The 17,024-nt window shown below is 48.5% G+C and overlaps 1 protein-coding gene across 4 annotated transcripts in view; it reads right to left on the reverse strand.

Annotated features, from left to right (window-relative positions):
- The window catches only part of LOC119465271 (puratrophin-1), a 464,152-nt gene that overhangs the window by 128,089 nt on the left and 319,039 nt on the right, over nucleotides 1–17,024 (reverse strand). For all 4 annotated transcript variants that reach the window (XM_049669232.1, XM_049669230.1, XM_037726072.2 and 1 more), the window contains one exon: nucleotides 13,488–13,637. In XM_049669232.1, the coding sequence (XP_049525189.1) occupies nucleotides 13,488–13,637 (150 nt within the window). The remainder of the gene's footprint in view (nucleotides 1–13,487; nucleotides 13,638–17,024) is intronic.

Consider the following 17,024-nt stretch of genomic DNA (forward strand, 5'->3'; position numbering starts at 1 on the left):
CATCATTTATGTCGTGGTTTATTATTTGATTACGTACAAAATACGCTCACTGAAACTGCTTTGGTGGGCATGAAAAGCTTACATAACGTTTACACATAGATATGTACATATATACGTATATATTGTATATCTCGAATTATATATATTACACGAAATTTCAAATACGAATCGAATATTCTCGGCTATTCGATTCGTATTCGATTCGCGAATTCACTATTCGAAATTGTAGAATATTCGTTTCTTTCGAATGTAAGAGAGAACGACACTTATTGGAGTTTCGAGGGAGCCGTAGAAGGTGAGGACAGTGCCGAAGGATCCTGCTACAGGAGAGCCGCGGTTGCAGCGCAGATGGCACCAGTTCCTGAGCGAACACACGGGTAAGGGGCTGATAACCTCGCTCAGAAATTTCCGGTCATTCAGTAAGAATGCTTTAATGTAAGGCAGCCTATTAATATATACGAATTTGCTGTCTGGATTTATCATTTGGCCCGTCTCACCATTTTTTTTAACCCTTTAAGACAATGTGCTGTGTTGCTGTATCGCACTGCTCCCCTTCAACGAACGAAACACTGTACGTCCATCTGATGACGGCCTTTTTCCTCTTAGTTGTCTGGAGCTTCAATTGACAATACATGACATTACGTACACGCGTCAAATAATGCATGTAAGCATCATTTCCTTACCGCAGGGACTCCGCACTAACATTTATTTCACTTTGTTTAGAAATGAGCAAATATTCGATATTCAGTTTAATATCCGGAGGTCATCTTTTCGGAATAATCGTGTTCGATGCAACTTGGAAATTTCGACGTTCAACCCCTCTCTCTCTCTCTCTCTCTCTCTCTATATATATATATATATATATATATATATATATATATATATATATATATATATATATATATCCTGCGAGATGCTGATTAACTGTAGGACTGGAAACCGTAGTGGGCTAGGTAAAGAAAGCTTCGCTTTAAAAATTTAGCAAGAGTATACATGATTCAGATAGCGCTTCTGTTAAAACAGCCGGGAAGCCTAGTGCATTGCTTAACCTCTAGTTCATTTTCGGTGTGCTGCGAGTAGCACGCAGCCGCCATCTTGTTTGGGAAAAACGCACATTCTTACCGAGTATGGTCATAACTGCTTACCGCAGTGTTCGGCACGCTTATATACCGTCCGGTTCCATCTTCTTCAACGCGTTATTCTCTCGAAGTAAGATCAGATCGAGGAGGTACTCACTGGAAAAACCGAACACGATGCTGCGCCGTCTACGATGCCTGCGTGCGCTATCCACCATCACCAACGGAGCTGTGTTATAGACTTTCACGTCGGGAGCGCTTGTAAGTAGCGATACGAGCAGTCGCGAAGGTAGAATCACGGGCACCAGAAGACAACAATCGATGTCGTTCCTCGCTGTCAGCGTTACAGCAAGCACGTGCCGAGACGACGCTTCTTACGTGACGCGCATGAAGTCTGCTGGCCTGACGCATAACCGCTTGTTGTCGCAACGGTCAGGGAAGTCGTCGGCTTGGGCATTGTTGCGCGCTATGGACTGTTGCCACTGCGTATACCACCGACAACGGCATCACTGCGCATATGTTCGTGTCACGATGTTCGCGAGCTCCTGTAGTATCGACGCGTTGAGGTTGAGCGCGCAACATCGACCACCCGACAAGACACACCTCCGCGGTCGGCGTCAGCAAAAAATCAAAAGAAAGCGGCGCGCGTGCAGCACATAAATATAAGGCGCGTGATAAGGAACACAGACAGACCCCGGGACGAAAGATTTTATGACGCCAGGCGGGTGCGGATGTCACCAACCTTGGCCACGCTGTTCTGTCGTTTTACAGGCTCTCTCTTTGCGTGCCCTATAGGGGTGAAGTAGGCCTTCTAAACCTACTTTGCTTATTTATACATCTCGGAATATGAAACAAGGTGATGATGGACTTTTGTATTGCGGAGTCAAAACGCGCGAGTGCTCCTGCACGAGCAAATTTTCTGTAACTCTAGCCATTGTGACTGCATTACACTCGATGTTCTTTTTTTCGTTGTTCTCTAGTTCAACCATTGTGTTAGCTTTTTACTCCTGAAAAAAAAAATGTTGTTTTACGTGCCAAAACCACAATCTGATGACGAGGCACGCCGTAGTTGGGGAGGACTCCGGATTAATGCAGACCGCATAGCGTTCTTTAATGTGCACGCGATGCACGGTACAGTGTCGAGCGTTTTATCATTACACGCCCATCGGAAAGCGGCCTGCGTGGCCGGGATCGAAGCCGCGACCTCGAGCTCAGCAGGATAACGGCATAGCCACTGAGCTACCACTCGAAAGCAAAATGCTCGAGCATAACACATTTTTCTTTTCAAGAAATAAAGATTCAGAACTGTTGTTCTGCAGAAATGTGCTGTGTTTTAGCTTCCGTACCACACCTAAGGCAATCCAGCCGGTCTTTACACTGGCTGACCGCCCTGTGTTCTTTCTTTTCCGTCTCCGCTTCTCAGCCGCAGCAACATTCATTGCGTTTATCTCCTCCGCGTACGCCCTTCATGAATCAAAACGCTGAATCCACCGACGCGCCATAAGTAATTTATAACAGGCTTCCATTTTCTCTCTTTCTTTAACAACCTGGTGTCCCTTTCTGAAACGGTTGAACTAAGCGCAATCGGCAGAAATGTAACATCACAAGGCAGGTGCAGAAACTGTACGAGAAGCACAAAATTAATCGTAGCGACGTGCAAAGGACTTAGGGAAAAAAAAAAAAAAAAACGGAGGCGGGTAGGGGCAGAGAAAATAAATAAAGGCGTGAGCTGCGGCTTTGGAGATGTCGCAGGAAATACGCTATCCCACGTCTTCACTTTAAGAAGGCCTGGCACGCCGCAACCTGTATATGACGCCGCGCTGAGTGCGTGTCTGCGGGAAAAACCAAAGACACGCTCTAGATGAAGCTAGAGCGCGCATGGAAATTTGTTTTGGTGATCAGTAATTCAGTCGTCGCAAACAAACAACGATAAGAAAAGAAAACAACCACGATATTTTGAGGTCAACAGCCGTTTCCGATGCTAACCTTGGTGACATCGATACAGTAAAATTCGCCCAAAACCAGGGCAGAGTACTTTCTCTCTCTATCTCTCTCTCACCATCAGTTGCACTTCGCTCCTCGACGAGGTAAGACGTGTGTCGAGTGAGCTCCTGAACAGCCCTTCTCGCCGCCTTCTTCCTTTTAGTCGCAGAGGAAAGATAAGGGAGCCAAACACCCTTCGTTAGCATTTCCCCGCCTGTTCAATTAAAGCTTCGTGAAATCGCCGAGTTGAAGCGGAGGGGCGATTCAGCATGCGTGGCACGCGACCTCAGCTCGAGGGCAAATGCCGATGGCAGGAACGGGGTCCCCGACCTGCCCGTGCCAGACAACTTGGAGTCGGTGTGGGTGAGAGAGGAACGCCTCGATGGGGCGAAACTGCCGATTACCGGTGGCGCGTGTTTACCCACGTAATATACGCGAGAAGCTGCTGAGTATGTTAGTTTTGCACACACACCGCCACTTTATCGCCCTTTTCGGAAAGCCAGTTCACACACACACACAAAAAAAAGCCCAATAAAGGCCACCAATTCCTAGACGAAGAAGAAGCAAAATGCAGACCTGCGCACACTGCATGGTTGCAGCTCTGAGCACGGTTCACAGGACGCACTTTACATCGACCTTAGACGCTACAGAACTTCCCAAACGTCGTCCTTCTTCTACCTATCATAGGGCTACCGCGCTCCATAACATGAAGGCCAAAAAAGTACCCGAAAGATGGTTTTTCGAAAGGTTCTGAAACAGCGCAAGCTACGGGAACGCAGGAAGACGAAACAACGCCTGTGTTGTTTCGGCTTCGTGTGGTCCTCTAGCTCACGCTACCCTTGTTTTTTTTTTGTTTTTTTTTTTGTTTTTTGAGATTGCTGTTCCATCAACCCAATCAACTAGCCAAACTTCGCACTCTAGTACAGCACCTTTTAAAAGATGCATTGAAAGACAATATTTCTGAGAAGGCGGTTACCACTGCTGGCGTCTTCTCAACAACCTTAAAAATACTGCAATGGAATCGCCTACTTATACTTTCTGCAGCTACGTGTATTCATATACGTAAAACACAGTCACGGAGGTGTCCCTACCGTATTTCTTTCTTTTCAGCGAATTTTTACATAACGTCGCAAAAATTACTCGATAGATATCAACGGCACTTTTCTTTGCTTTCTTTTTCTTTTTTTCCCCCATGTTTTTCTTTCCGCATGAAAACGAAAACATTAACCAAAGCAGCCTTAAAAAATGGGGCTTATGCAATAGCGCAACATTTTGATTTCAAAAGAATATTAAAAAAAACGAATGCTTTAAGCCTCCATACTTTTTATTACATCGTACGTAGAGAAAGAAAACAGCGAATTGAAATAAACTAAGTTCAATTCATTGCACGGAGAGAGACCACGAACATAAAAACTACATATTTGGCTTTTGAAGGGAAAGCACCAAAAATTGGACTTGTTTGACAACGTTTTCATGCACCTTACAACAATGGTTTTCATTTGGGATTCTTTCTATGCATATTTGAAGAACGCAGCAACATAGTCTTTCTTTTAGTCTGCTATAAGGAAACTTATGGCAGCAGAATTAAAGAAAAAAAGAGAAAGAAAGAAGGCTCATAATGTCGACAGTCTCAAACATTAGCAATTTTGTCTTAAGAAGTCCTTGAACGGGACGCGGTCTCTTATCGCGCGTGGAACCCCGCAAGCATCACGTTTAGGCTACCGCTCATTACATAAGCTAACTTGCAGGGCCAAAGAAGTAGTACAGGTGCTTAAAAAAAAGAGTGCAAGAAATTAAAAAAAAATATTTAGTTCATTTAGCAATATCACTATCATTTTTACAAAATTCCTTTTACGGTCACGTCCCCTTTTGCCGCCCAAATTCTTGGCCTGTCCCCCGTAGTGGCTTGCGCAATTTCACACTGGAACAACCAACCGACCAACCATCCAACTTGCGCCAATAGAATGGGCAACCTGTTTTCTGGAAGCGGTCACAACGGCAGCGAGTGAGGGAAAGAGCGGAATAAAGAAAAAAAAAACAATTTTTTTTCTTATTTTTAAAACCGGCGAAGGCACAAATTAACGCATCGGAAGCCCCCACGGAAACATGTACACGACGCCGAGCGCTCGAGGACAAGGAAGCGACCTTGGCTATCGGCTCCAAGCGATGGGAGTGTCCCGTGATGGAACGGTGCGTCGTTCGGGGCCCAAACTTTGGGCAGCTTCTTCGTTCCGTCCATCGGCCTTGTTCGCGCACACACACACTCCCCCTCTCCTCTTTTTTTTTATCGTTACCTCTACTCGGGGGTGCACCTCCTTTCGTTTCGAATCCCACAGTTATAAACGAAAGTCGCTGGAGCATCGCGCGGCGGCGTTCAACTGCGCCGAAGATAAGGCCAGGGCCAGGACACGCATGCCTCCCGAGTGCGAGGCCAGGGAGAACTTCGCAAATCAGGAAGCACGGTCCTTGCTGGGGCACGCGCGTCCGATAGAATATCAAATCAAGTACGGTCTACTTCTCTTCGGCCATGTCTTCTCCAGAGATAGATCCGGAGGGATCAGCGCGCTGATATTTCGGAAGGGTCGTTAATTTTACGGACGCGCAGCACGCCAAGTATTCGCGGCCCCCCGGGATGTTCGGTGTTTACTTTCGCCATTTCCGCGTGTGCACGCACAAGCGATTGCGATTTTGATTATTTTCTTTTGCCAAAAGAAAGGCGAGCGGCGTTGGCTTGGACAGGAAGCGCGCGACCGCGTATTCAAAAAGAGAGAAAAAAAAAAATGGTTACTGTGACCTATTATGTGCTCATCGAAGTATGCTGCAAAAAGACCCATTTTAAACACACACACACACACACACACACACACACACACACACACACACACACACACACACTATATATATATATATATATATATATATATATATATATATATATATATATACAAACTTTTCTCTTATTCTGTCTTCCTGGCACATTCCTCCAAGATTGCTGCTATATTGTATACGCTGTGATGTCGTTCTTCAGCTAAGCTCATCAATGCGTCAATCAACCCGTCATAAACATGCCCAAGCAGTAACCCAGTTAACACCGCATAACAACTGCTTCAAATACTCTTATTTTACAAGAACAATAGTTGTTTGAAATAAACTTCCTGACGAAGTCGTTACACCCTAAATTCTTTATCCCTTTTTCAGGCGCGCCTGCATTCTTGACTCTGTCGCACATAATTTATTTGCTCCTTTTTGCTTGTATTCTGTCCTTTTGTCATGTTGAATTCAAGCGTCGGCAAGATTGCTTGTAACGTATGTTTGTATGAGTGTACCTGTATATTCCCACCCTGCTAAGATCTTGTAAAAGATCGCAGTATCTATAAATAAAAATAATACTACCTAACCCGCATTTCCGACTTCGCCTCCTTCACTAGGAAGAACAGGAGGCGAGATAATCGATCGACACCGTAAACAAAGTAGTTAACAAATATAATCGCGATTTTGACTTTCGGTACAGAAGAAAATGCGCATTATGTAATAACATACTCCGCTGAACGACGCACTCTCTATATACTTTTTTTCTTCTATCGCCTTTCATTCCCTTCATCCCTTTCCCCAGCACAGGTTAGATATTACGTACTTACACTGGCTAACCTCCCTGTCTCCCCCCCCCCCCCTTTTTCACTCTCTCTCTCTCTATAGTCGAGCTGTGCACGTCACGAGAAACGGGATTATTTCGGTCTCGGCCTCAAATGATGCGCCACGCTGCACCGAATAACGACTCTCCGCGCACTTGGCAGTACTGCACCAGCTTCGTAAAGATACACTGCAACCCGGAAATGAACGGCTGCATCGCTCGGGGTAATTTTCCTCTCCTCCTTTACTGTCTCGCGTTTGTGTATCGCGGCGCAGAAGACGCTGAGCGTGCGCGGACCCGAACGCGGCGACTTTCCCCCGGGTTCAGTGAACTCCCTTGTCAGCCACGGACCGAGACCCCCAGGTGCCCGCGCCGTTTCCCGACAATGCTGCTCGCGCGGCTCACACCGCTGCGCAGCCGAGAAAGACAGCGAGACGGCGGCGGCGGCACTTGAGCGCTGTTGTCTCGGTGGCGCGTGAGAAACGCCGTGAGCGCCGGAGCACGTGCACGCGAGCTTGTCGCGCGGTGCCCCGGAAGGAAACACAAAAGGCAGCGCTGGCCGCCGCGGACGCCGAAGCTGTCAGCGCGGACAATGTCGGCGGCGACGGCGCACCTGCTCGCCCCCCGGTGATGCAAGTGTGACGCTTACGCGAACAATGAACGGCCGCCGGCATGCGCAAGGTAGGTATGCGCAAACTACATTAGTAGCGAGAATCCCGAGCAGCGAATTAACAGTTATTTTCTCTTTCCCTAAAAGGGAAAAACGAAGCGAGCGTCGCTATGTTTCACGTATATCATGGCTTGCCTACCATACCTGAGGCCGTTGCATTAGAACGTCTCAGCAAACCGACTGCATAGAATCAGTCTGCCCTTATTGTTCCTAACTTCTTTAATCCCATTAGGTAAACCCGCGACGCGAGCACTGTGCTGCACACTGGAACAAAAAATGCGTTTAAATATGGCCTGCACGATGGGAGTGTACAGTCCACTACGGCCGGGACTGCGTCTGCGTGTTGATGCAACTCATAAGGGGAACTAGGTAATATGTTTGTTCTTGCGTCCGTCTGAAGCGCGCGCTGACGGGTAGCAGCAAGGCACACCCGCTACTTTGTAAGAGCGCAAAGGACGTATACGAGTTGCGCCGAACAGGATTTGAGAGCTAAGTTTACCATTGTGCTATGCCTGCATGGTAGCAATACGCTATCAGCACGAATGAATCCACCAGCCAACATTTATATAGGGGCGCTGATACAGCAGCTAGCTATACACGAAGGACGTTGTGCACTATATATACATGTATACCTATACAGCCGTATACGCCAAGAGCCCGTGACGATGGCCATTACCTTATGCGGATCAAGGAATACCTCAGTTTCTAGAAGCTACCAGCTAAGTCGAAAAATCGTACTTTTATAAAGCAAAAGCTGTTTCTAAAGTTTTCAGGTCTAGATCAAAAATAAATCCCGCAAAATGTGGCCCTTCCCTTTACGCCTGTACCCAGCTAAGCAGAAGCACAAACATGCGAGCTCTGACAACAGCTGTGCAAAGGCTAAGCTATAGTGGTAGTCATTGAGACTGACAAATGAAAAAATCACCAGCTCTTCCCCTGTCGCGAAAATGGAGGTGAACGAAGCTTGTCGTGTGTGTATCTGACCTTCGTGGGGATTTTCTTTCTCTCTCTCTTTCTTTCTATCTTTCGTTTGTGTCTCTTTCTCTCTCTCTCTCTCGCTTTATTTTCTCTCTCTTTCTTCATTTCTCTCTCTCTTTTTTTGTCCCTGGTATGTGCCACTGAGCTTGGACCCTTTCTGCACTATCGCCAGGATCGGCCCACTTTTCAGCGTGACACTACCACCACCACCGCCGACACTTGTAAGCCTATAACGCTTCGCTTAAAAGAAGTACGCATAAGAAGAGCCGAATGTTTGTCTCACAGGCATGGCAGTGAACCCGCTCGCAACCAAGTGAAAAAAAAGAAAAGAGGAGGCGCTCCACGTCCAGACGCGAACTCGCGAGCTTTATTCCGCTGAGCCAACGTCCACTGCAGGTTCCGATCTGGCAAAACGGTGGGAGGCCGCCGAGTATCTCGCCCGACAAGTCGTCTCCCTCGAGGCTGACACGCGTCATCGAGGCAGGGAGGTCCTGAAGAAGATGTCAATGTCGCAGAGGACGCCCGCGAACTGAATCCGTTTTAACGGCAGTCCAAACCGTTGCGGGACGGGGGAGCATTCGTTCGCAGACTATTGGTGTCACGACAGATGTTTTCTTTTCTTCTTCTTCGCACACACTCGGCACAGGCAAACGCGGCAACGAGTCAACGACATCAGCAGACCTGCTGACGGGGCACAGCGAGAGCTACGACCCACGGCAACAAGGTCACGCCGACCTGTCGCGCGCGCCGCCTTCGCCACCCACCGCTGTCGTCGTTTCCCGTGCCATTTTTACTGCGCCCCACGATCCGGCACTGCCTGTGTCGAGTGTTTGCTTTTGAGATACTACACGAGGTTTGCATGATTCGGTGTAGGTGTAGCGCCCCAAAGAACAAGCACAAAACGAGGGCCACGGACACATGTGGCGCTACACGTTTGTCCGTGTTTCTACTTGTTTTTTTTTTTTTTTTTTATTTACTTCTTTGCGCTACCTAAACGCCGAATCAGGCATTACTAACTCGCCCAAACCGTTACGCAGGGGATTTGTGCCGCAAGCGCAAAGCCTTCGGAAAGTGAGCCCGCCCGTAGCTAAACGAGTCCCGATAAAGCGCGCACACGAGATTTCTATCTCGTGGCTCGTGTAATACAGCTTTCATCTCGTCCGCATATTACAGCAGCTCACAGCTATACGGTATAGACTCGCCGCCAATGCCAGCAGATATTTGATAGGCATCTGTATACGGACAATGAACACGCATACATAATCCTACAGGAATTATGTGACTGCATGCGCCGCACGCACACGTAAGCCGGCGAGCGTAAACTGCTCATTTTAGCAGGCCTTTCTGAGATAAGGAAATTTCTTAAAGCCAGCGCGCGTTCGCAGGGTTTTACAGTCAAAGCGTGCAGATAATGCACCATAGAAAAGCGGAAATAAATGCGTGGACGACAGCGCGCAGTCTTCAGCCAACTAGGCGATGCAAGGCGATATGCGTGGGAGCTACTCGCGTCTGATAGCGACTGCAGAGAATATATTGAAGGACAAGAGCAAAACATCTTGGTCCTTCGTTCCATCGTGTAGCCGGATGCTGTAACAGCGCCACATGCATGTTGGCTGGAGGATTCATTCGTGCCGAGGGCGTACTCGTGACAAATGTTAACACATGCAACCACCCAAGAAGTCTACAGTGCTTTCATTGCTAGACTCCCTCAATTATGCCCTACTGCATCCTCTTAACCACGTTCCTGTAACGTCTGTTGCGCGGTCCGGAAAATTTGTCGGGGATAAAAACGCCGCGGACGCATCTATAGTGATCCTACAACACGATCACTGACGGACGATCTGCTATCCCCAAGCACGTCGCGCTTGGGTGCAGATACATTTACGCTCCTCCTTATGCTTACGACGTCTCAATAAAGCTTCGTTGCCGCGAATTCTAGTTCACTCAGTTTGAAGTCAGTCAGTTAACGATATCCCACTATTTAACCTCCTGTACAAATGTATATTGGCACATGTTTAATGTCCAGAATTGAAGCCAGTTAGCGCTGAAGTGATGCCCTTGTGCCAAAAATTCAGAGACAAGTGCCTGTTACGAGGCATCCGTCTCTAAAAATTGCGCCAAAATAAAAAATAAATAAAAAAAGAGAAAACAAACTACATGGAACGCCATGGTGCAAGTTAAGCTGTACTCGCTGGCCGTAAGGAGGAATAGACAGCGCAGGAAATTTCGCAGTGAAGATGCAGGAGTCACAAATGACAGGCTGACTGAGTTAATACCGTTTCCGTTAAGCTTTTCCTCGTGAACGAGCTGTGGCGTCTGAGTTATCTCGCAGGGCGGCCACGCCTCTGGAAAGAGGAATGTCGGTCGTCAAGGGCATGCATTCGCAGCAGAGCCTGCGAAAGGGCCGGCCCCTTCGGTAATGAGCCAAAGCAAGGTTCCCTCGCTGTGACCGTGAACTTCACACCGACTTTGACTCGCCCGCGAGCGCTGTAACACGCACCAAGAAGGCAGCACAAAAGAAAGCCGACGCGCCGTACAAACGACTGAGTTTTTATGCCTGAAAGGAGAGTAGGCGGTCAAAAAGAAATAGCCGGAAAGAAAGGGAACGAACAGGCCCGAAACGGCTTTCCGGATGAGAAGAAGGGGCGAGGAGGCCCGCGAGCAAGAGGTGATCGTGACCTCCAGTTTCGCGCCGCCAAAAGTGGTTCGTACGCATGTGAGGCCATGCAGAAAGCGGCCGAGTGAAAAAAAAGGCGGCGGCGGCGGGGGCGGCCACAGGTGGTTCAGCAACAGCGCGGCGGCAGAGACCATTCCGCGCAGGATGCGCGCGCATCCCACGGCCAACAACAGCGAGAGCGTCCGCTTTCATCCTCGCGCACGCACGCACGCATGCAGGTTCCGGCCATCAAGTCGAAGGCGGCACAAGTGCCCGCTTTTCCTCACATTCGACGGCGCCGGGGGTTGGGAAGAAGAAGCCGAAGCAATAGCCGCAAACAACAAGAGTAACCCTTCTCTCCTACGCCTATATTTCAAATCGCCGCTCCTCCTTTTGCAGCGATCCTGCTCCTCTTCTTTTATCTATCAGTGTCGGAAGCGGCGCACGAAGGAAGGAAGCCCGACGTGGCTCGTAAAACTTGAAAACGGGAACAGGCAGAACAAGTCGTAAAGAAGATGGCGAAAAGTGTCGCTGTGACGACCGGCATCCGCGGGCGCGACACGAAGGGGCTGGGCGCGCGCGCAAGACGCGGCGGCGACGAAAAAGCGTCTCCGAGGAAACTCCGCGGCAGGGAGTATACGCACGGCGGTGCGGCGAATACAAGTAAGGAAATAAAAGAACCGAAAGAACGCCCGAACGGAAGAGCGCCCGCCGAGCAACGCCGCGGGTGCATTGCCGGACGCCGAAGATCAACCGGTTCGCAGATCGTAGGGCGCCGGCGGCTGTTACGCGGCAGCAAAACCGGCAAGTCTCCCACACCAACTGCGCACCGCAGCCACCACGCGTAAACCGTTCAGGTAGGGCCGGCTAGGCAACCGGCAAGTCTCCCACACCAACTGCGCACCGCAGCCACCACGCGTTCCACGAAGGCAGCCCCGGCTAACGGGCGATGCCGTCTCCGATGGCGCAGATTGCGGGCGTGGACTCCGAGGACGTCGCGGTTTCTCCGTACCACACGCACGCTGATGCTGCACCCTTCTGCTAGGCCGCCCTATTCGACAGCGCCCAGTAAGGATACGAGCCTGCCTCGCGACACGAACCTGCGTGCTTCCCGAGTGTCGTTTTTTGCTTGTTTCGCATTTTCTTCAGGTGCGATGATAGCATGCCGACTAAACCGGTCTACGCCGCCGAATCAGCGTTTAGACAGCGACAAAAGTACTTCAAATGTCGCCGGTGTAAAGCCCCTACCACACCACTTTTGCCTGGCAAGTGCTTTCCGGGCAACAACGTCACCAGAATAAGCACATAAAAACACTGCTAAATATAGACCATTTCACGGAAGCGTTGGTGCGCCGTTGTCATGTTCTATTAGCACAAGTGTGTGTGTGTGTGTGTGTGTGTGTGTGTGTGTGTGTGTGTGTGTGTGTGTGTGTGTGTGTGTGTGTGTGTGTGTGTGTGTGTGTGTGTGTGTGTGTGTGTGTGTGTGTGTGTGTGTGTGTGTGTGTTTACGATAATGTACAGACGCGACCATGCAAATTTGACGTAACTGCCCAGAAAAATAATTACCAGCATACAAGTTCAAAACAGCAGCGCCCATGCACTGAAAACATCATCTACACAGGACGAACAGGAAGAGACAAGAACGACAGGGCTGATGTTTGCGGCTCTTGCTGTGCGTTCTAATTTTCACAATATTCTCGACTTTCTGTTGATATCATACACATGAACTCCAAAGACATCAGTTATTTGATAAACGGCGTGCCTAAGTAAACTTAGTAGTCGGCAGAAAAGTGGTCATCGTCTAAATTCCGTTTCTTTTGAGCTTTTTGGGAGACAGAGGCGTAGCTAGACAATTTTTTCGACGAGGGGGGGGGGGGGGGGGGGCACCCACTTGACCGGAGACGGAGATGGGGGGAGGAGGCCATGGAAGGTCACATTTTAACACGGAAATCTACGAAATTTCCTAGGGGGGGGGGGGGGGGGGATACGTGCCCGGCGGGCCACCCGCTGGCCACGCCAGTGTTCGTAGGTGCCAGAATAGAAAATGAAAGCATAAGAATCCAGGAACACGGGAAGTAAGTAAGTACAGCGCGTGTCGAAGCATTTGTTTGAGGTCATAATTTCGTAAAATTACTCGCCACAGCCGCGCTTCGGTTATTAAATACAAAAACACAAAGGAGAGCCATTTTAAAAGCACCCCAGAGGGAAATAATGATAACAACCTTCTATCTACCGGGATTCCAAATCGCCTGAGTACGCTATACACATTGCATTAACCCAGACTATGCTGACGTCAAGCGAACAGTTAGCTCGCCATGGTTAAGGATATACATGTTAGCAATAGTAATCACTCAGCTGCCGTATTGTTTGTTTCTTCTTCCTTTTTGAAGGACGAAAGTCTGGGCAAGCAGAGTACCGAAGAGGCAGCATAATCAATAATGAACCCCCAGGGAGAAACAAGGGAAAACCGTAAAATGAGGCTTCTTCACTCACCTGGGAAACAGGCGACCCTGGAGAGCAGCAGCCTGTGTCCCAGCTGGCTCATGCTGGTCGGCTGGGCGAGGCTGTTGTCACAGTAGCCGTCGTCGTGCTCCTCTTCCCTCGACAGCGACGTCCGTTCGCGGAAGAGGGCAGACAGGCCATCTGCATACAAGCAAAAATGAAATGAACGGCCTGCAGTATATAGTCTCGGGCATCAGCTGTCGCACACGCTACCTCCTATATAATTGATTAAAGACGAGGAACGGAAGAAGGAGCGAAAAATGCAAAGCAAGCTTAACTGCAAACAAGGGGGGGGGAATACGAGACGGAAACAATGAGCCAGAAGAATAAGGGGAACCGGGGGACTCGATTTTTTGTTTGTTACGTCATATGAAGCCAGGGAGAGCACAGGGAAATTAACTCTTTGTTAAAAAAACTGAAATGGATAAATAATAAGGGTAATGGAAATGAAAGTGGACGAAACGACAACTCGCCACCTGCGACAAGTTGTCTTTTTGCCTACTTTCAGTGCGTTTCGTGAGAAACGGTGCCGCCTAATCATGATAGCATTAGCGAAAGCGGTCGGTCATTGACTGTGTTTACGAGCAAGCTGTGTGAATTCGGCCCCACCTCCAGAGAGAAAGAGTCAGAGGTTTATAACGACTCGAAAAGGTTCATGTATACGTATGTTAAATGGAAATAGCTAAGGCCGAAAAAATAGACATACTTTTTTCACTACAAATATTATCTAGAAGGATAAAATTGAACTAATATTTTGAAATAAATATTTTAAAAGCGCTACGTTTCGGGGCGCCATTGGGACTTGATAATTGCAATGCGTCAAGGCGCATTAAAAAAAAAAAAAAACGGCAGCTGTCTAGTGTGCCTACAGAAGGCGCACGTTATGTATTACAATGCAGAGTTACACGCTGCGAGTTACACGCTGCGTCGTCTGTTCACCGATGACGCCACCGATACCATAGATGGAAACAAAGCGCTGCATGAGCGGAGGTCTGTCTGTCTGCGGCAGCTGCTGTGTCGCGCGCCCACGCGTCACCCACGTACTGCTTCTCGCGATTTCCCTATTAGCGACGCAGTCGCGCCACACTTCGCTCCGTTTGCAACGTGCCGACCGAGACAGATTGTCCGCGCCAGCCAATATATCGCGAAATGAAAACACGTATAGAGCTGCGCTCAAATTTCGCATTAGGGAGTATCGTAATCAACGGCGATTTTTTTTTTATTCTTTCCAGCCTTCATAATTCGCTTGCACGACGTCGCGCCGCCGTTGTCGCCGTGATCAGTAACTCGCCGCGACGCATGATTGAAAACTGAAAAAAAAAAAAAGAAATGAAATGGAGCGTTACGAAATAGAGCTCTTGTTCGCTCCTGTATGACAAAATAAATATAGCGTTCCGGCGCATCTATAAGCGGTTTATTTTTCTTTTCGGTACCGTTTCGACTCATTTCGCCTGGTCCGTCGACAGGAAAACATATCTTAATTTGTGCTCCAAGCTGGTGAGCTCCAATAAAACTTATGATAGACGTTATGCAGCGCTCCGCGGTTTTACGCACTCAAGAAAAAAAAAAAACAGTTTCATTATTACAAAAAACCCTTGAAGACGGAGGCTCCTGAGTTTCGTTATTCTGCAGTGCGGCTATACACGTGTGTTTAGAGACGCTATGCTTTGTATGATACGAATTCAGTAGCTTTGTTCTCCGCGACCAGATTGTTGGAATGCAGAAAACCATTTGAAGTACTCGGAGTGGTAGCTTTCAACGTCAGTTCAACCGGTCAACTTACGGCGGTTCAAACTGGACCATAGATCGACATGAGCACTAATGAACAAGCGTGGGGAAAAACTCACTTTCTGTCCAGTGAGACGCCTCGTACATGGACAGCATCTTGTCATGCAAAGCCGAGTCTACAAGTAACTGACTAAGTCACGATAGGAGGCAATATTACCACTTAGCAATAGAAATCGCATAGTTTCTAGATCTCGCGAAACGAAGCAGCCGCGGCGTAACATTTCATGGATACCTAGACACTGTGGCTTCACCGGAAATTAGCGAACAAACGCTGAATCAAAAATAGCCTTGAATGTTCCTGCTGAACCGCTTATGCAGCGTTTTTAATGTCGGACACAAACTCCCCGTTTCGTTGTGACATGCGAAGCACCCTGCAACAACGGTATGTGTATAAATATGACTTCAAGATGAAGCTTTGCATGCCTGCCAATTAGAAGCATATGCCAACAAGTTTGGAGCACAAGATATTCCTCTGTCGTGTCCAGCAAGAGCTATGAATACCTCACTCGTCGCACCGAGGGTCATAATTTTCAACATTGCAAAGTGTCTGAGACGCTTGTGCGCATACTTTGCATCTGTTATGCACAATATGCGTAAACGCAGAAGCTGGCGTCTTCCACTGCACGTATTAATAATAGGAATTGTCGAAGCACGTCATTCCGCGTCTTTTGGTCAGACTCGAAGAGTACAGCTGTGCGTCTGGGTTGCTTTATTGTTCTTCATTTTTATATGGCCCTCGACTGGACTAATGCCTTTAGTAATGCTGTAGCGTTGTACGTAGTACGTGCCTCCTGCTCTTCACCCCCACCTCTGATCAATTCTTTCCATCCAACGTCACTCTTCCCCAATGCAGAGTTGCAGCCTATGGGGAAAGCTCAGGCAGACCTCTCTGTCTTTGTGTAAATAAACGTGTCTCCCGCAGTTAAATCCTACCGCTCTTCCGCTCAGGCGTTACTTATGGCGTAAAAATAACTCTTCCGTGATCTTGTAGCGGTAAAAATAAACATATTAACGCAATATTTATGACTGTTTGAAAGAAAAGACACTTGAAGAGGCTGAGACAGGCCCGATCACTGTGTTCATGGCAACATTAACACACATGTCCTCAACTCCGTACGCACGAAGCCGATGGCTCTTGCTACTTTTATGTCTACGACGACGACGACTAAAGAAGAAGAATGCTGATGACCACGGAAAAATGCAGGCGCAATAAACTATTGAGGCCGACGTTTCGCTTCACTTGCCGCTTCAACGGCGAAGATATATGTTCGTGAACACTGAATGAAATGCAGAAACGCCTGGCGGAGGGCGCATACGTGTTAAAATCGCCTTTCAAGGTACTCTTCAAGCACAGCCCGCGCACTGCGTAATGAGACTTAGAGCGGCTCGCTCGGCGGTATAAAAGCTAGCTCGGTTCGCTGACGTGACAGCGCGCTGGGCCTGTGTGCAATTGTTCGACGTGCACCAACGGCCGACTCCTTCGAAGGCTACGCGTTCGGAATTCGAAGACAAAGTCGCGGCAATCGCCGCCGCGCTTTCGAGAGCAAGTGGGGCTATAGCGCGAGCGAGTAGCAGATGACGCAACGCGACGATTCAGGTCAATGTAAATACTGATCGGCTCGGAATCCGACAAGTCCAAGAAAGGAAAGGCCACAATAATGCCGGGTTGATCCGCGAGGAGATGGCACAATGCCGGCCGTCTCGTCGGCGGCTAGGCCAGAGATGGACAAGAGAGCCACC

This window comes from Dermacentor silvarum, chromosome 1 (assembly GCF_013339745.2).
Source record: "Dermacentor silvarum isolate Dsil-2018 chromosome 1, BIME_Dsil_1.4, whole genome shotgun sequence".
Lineage (NCBI taxonomy): Eukaryota > Metazoa > Arthropoda > Arachnida > Ixodida > Ixodidae > Dermacentor > Dermacentor silvarum.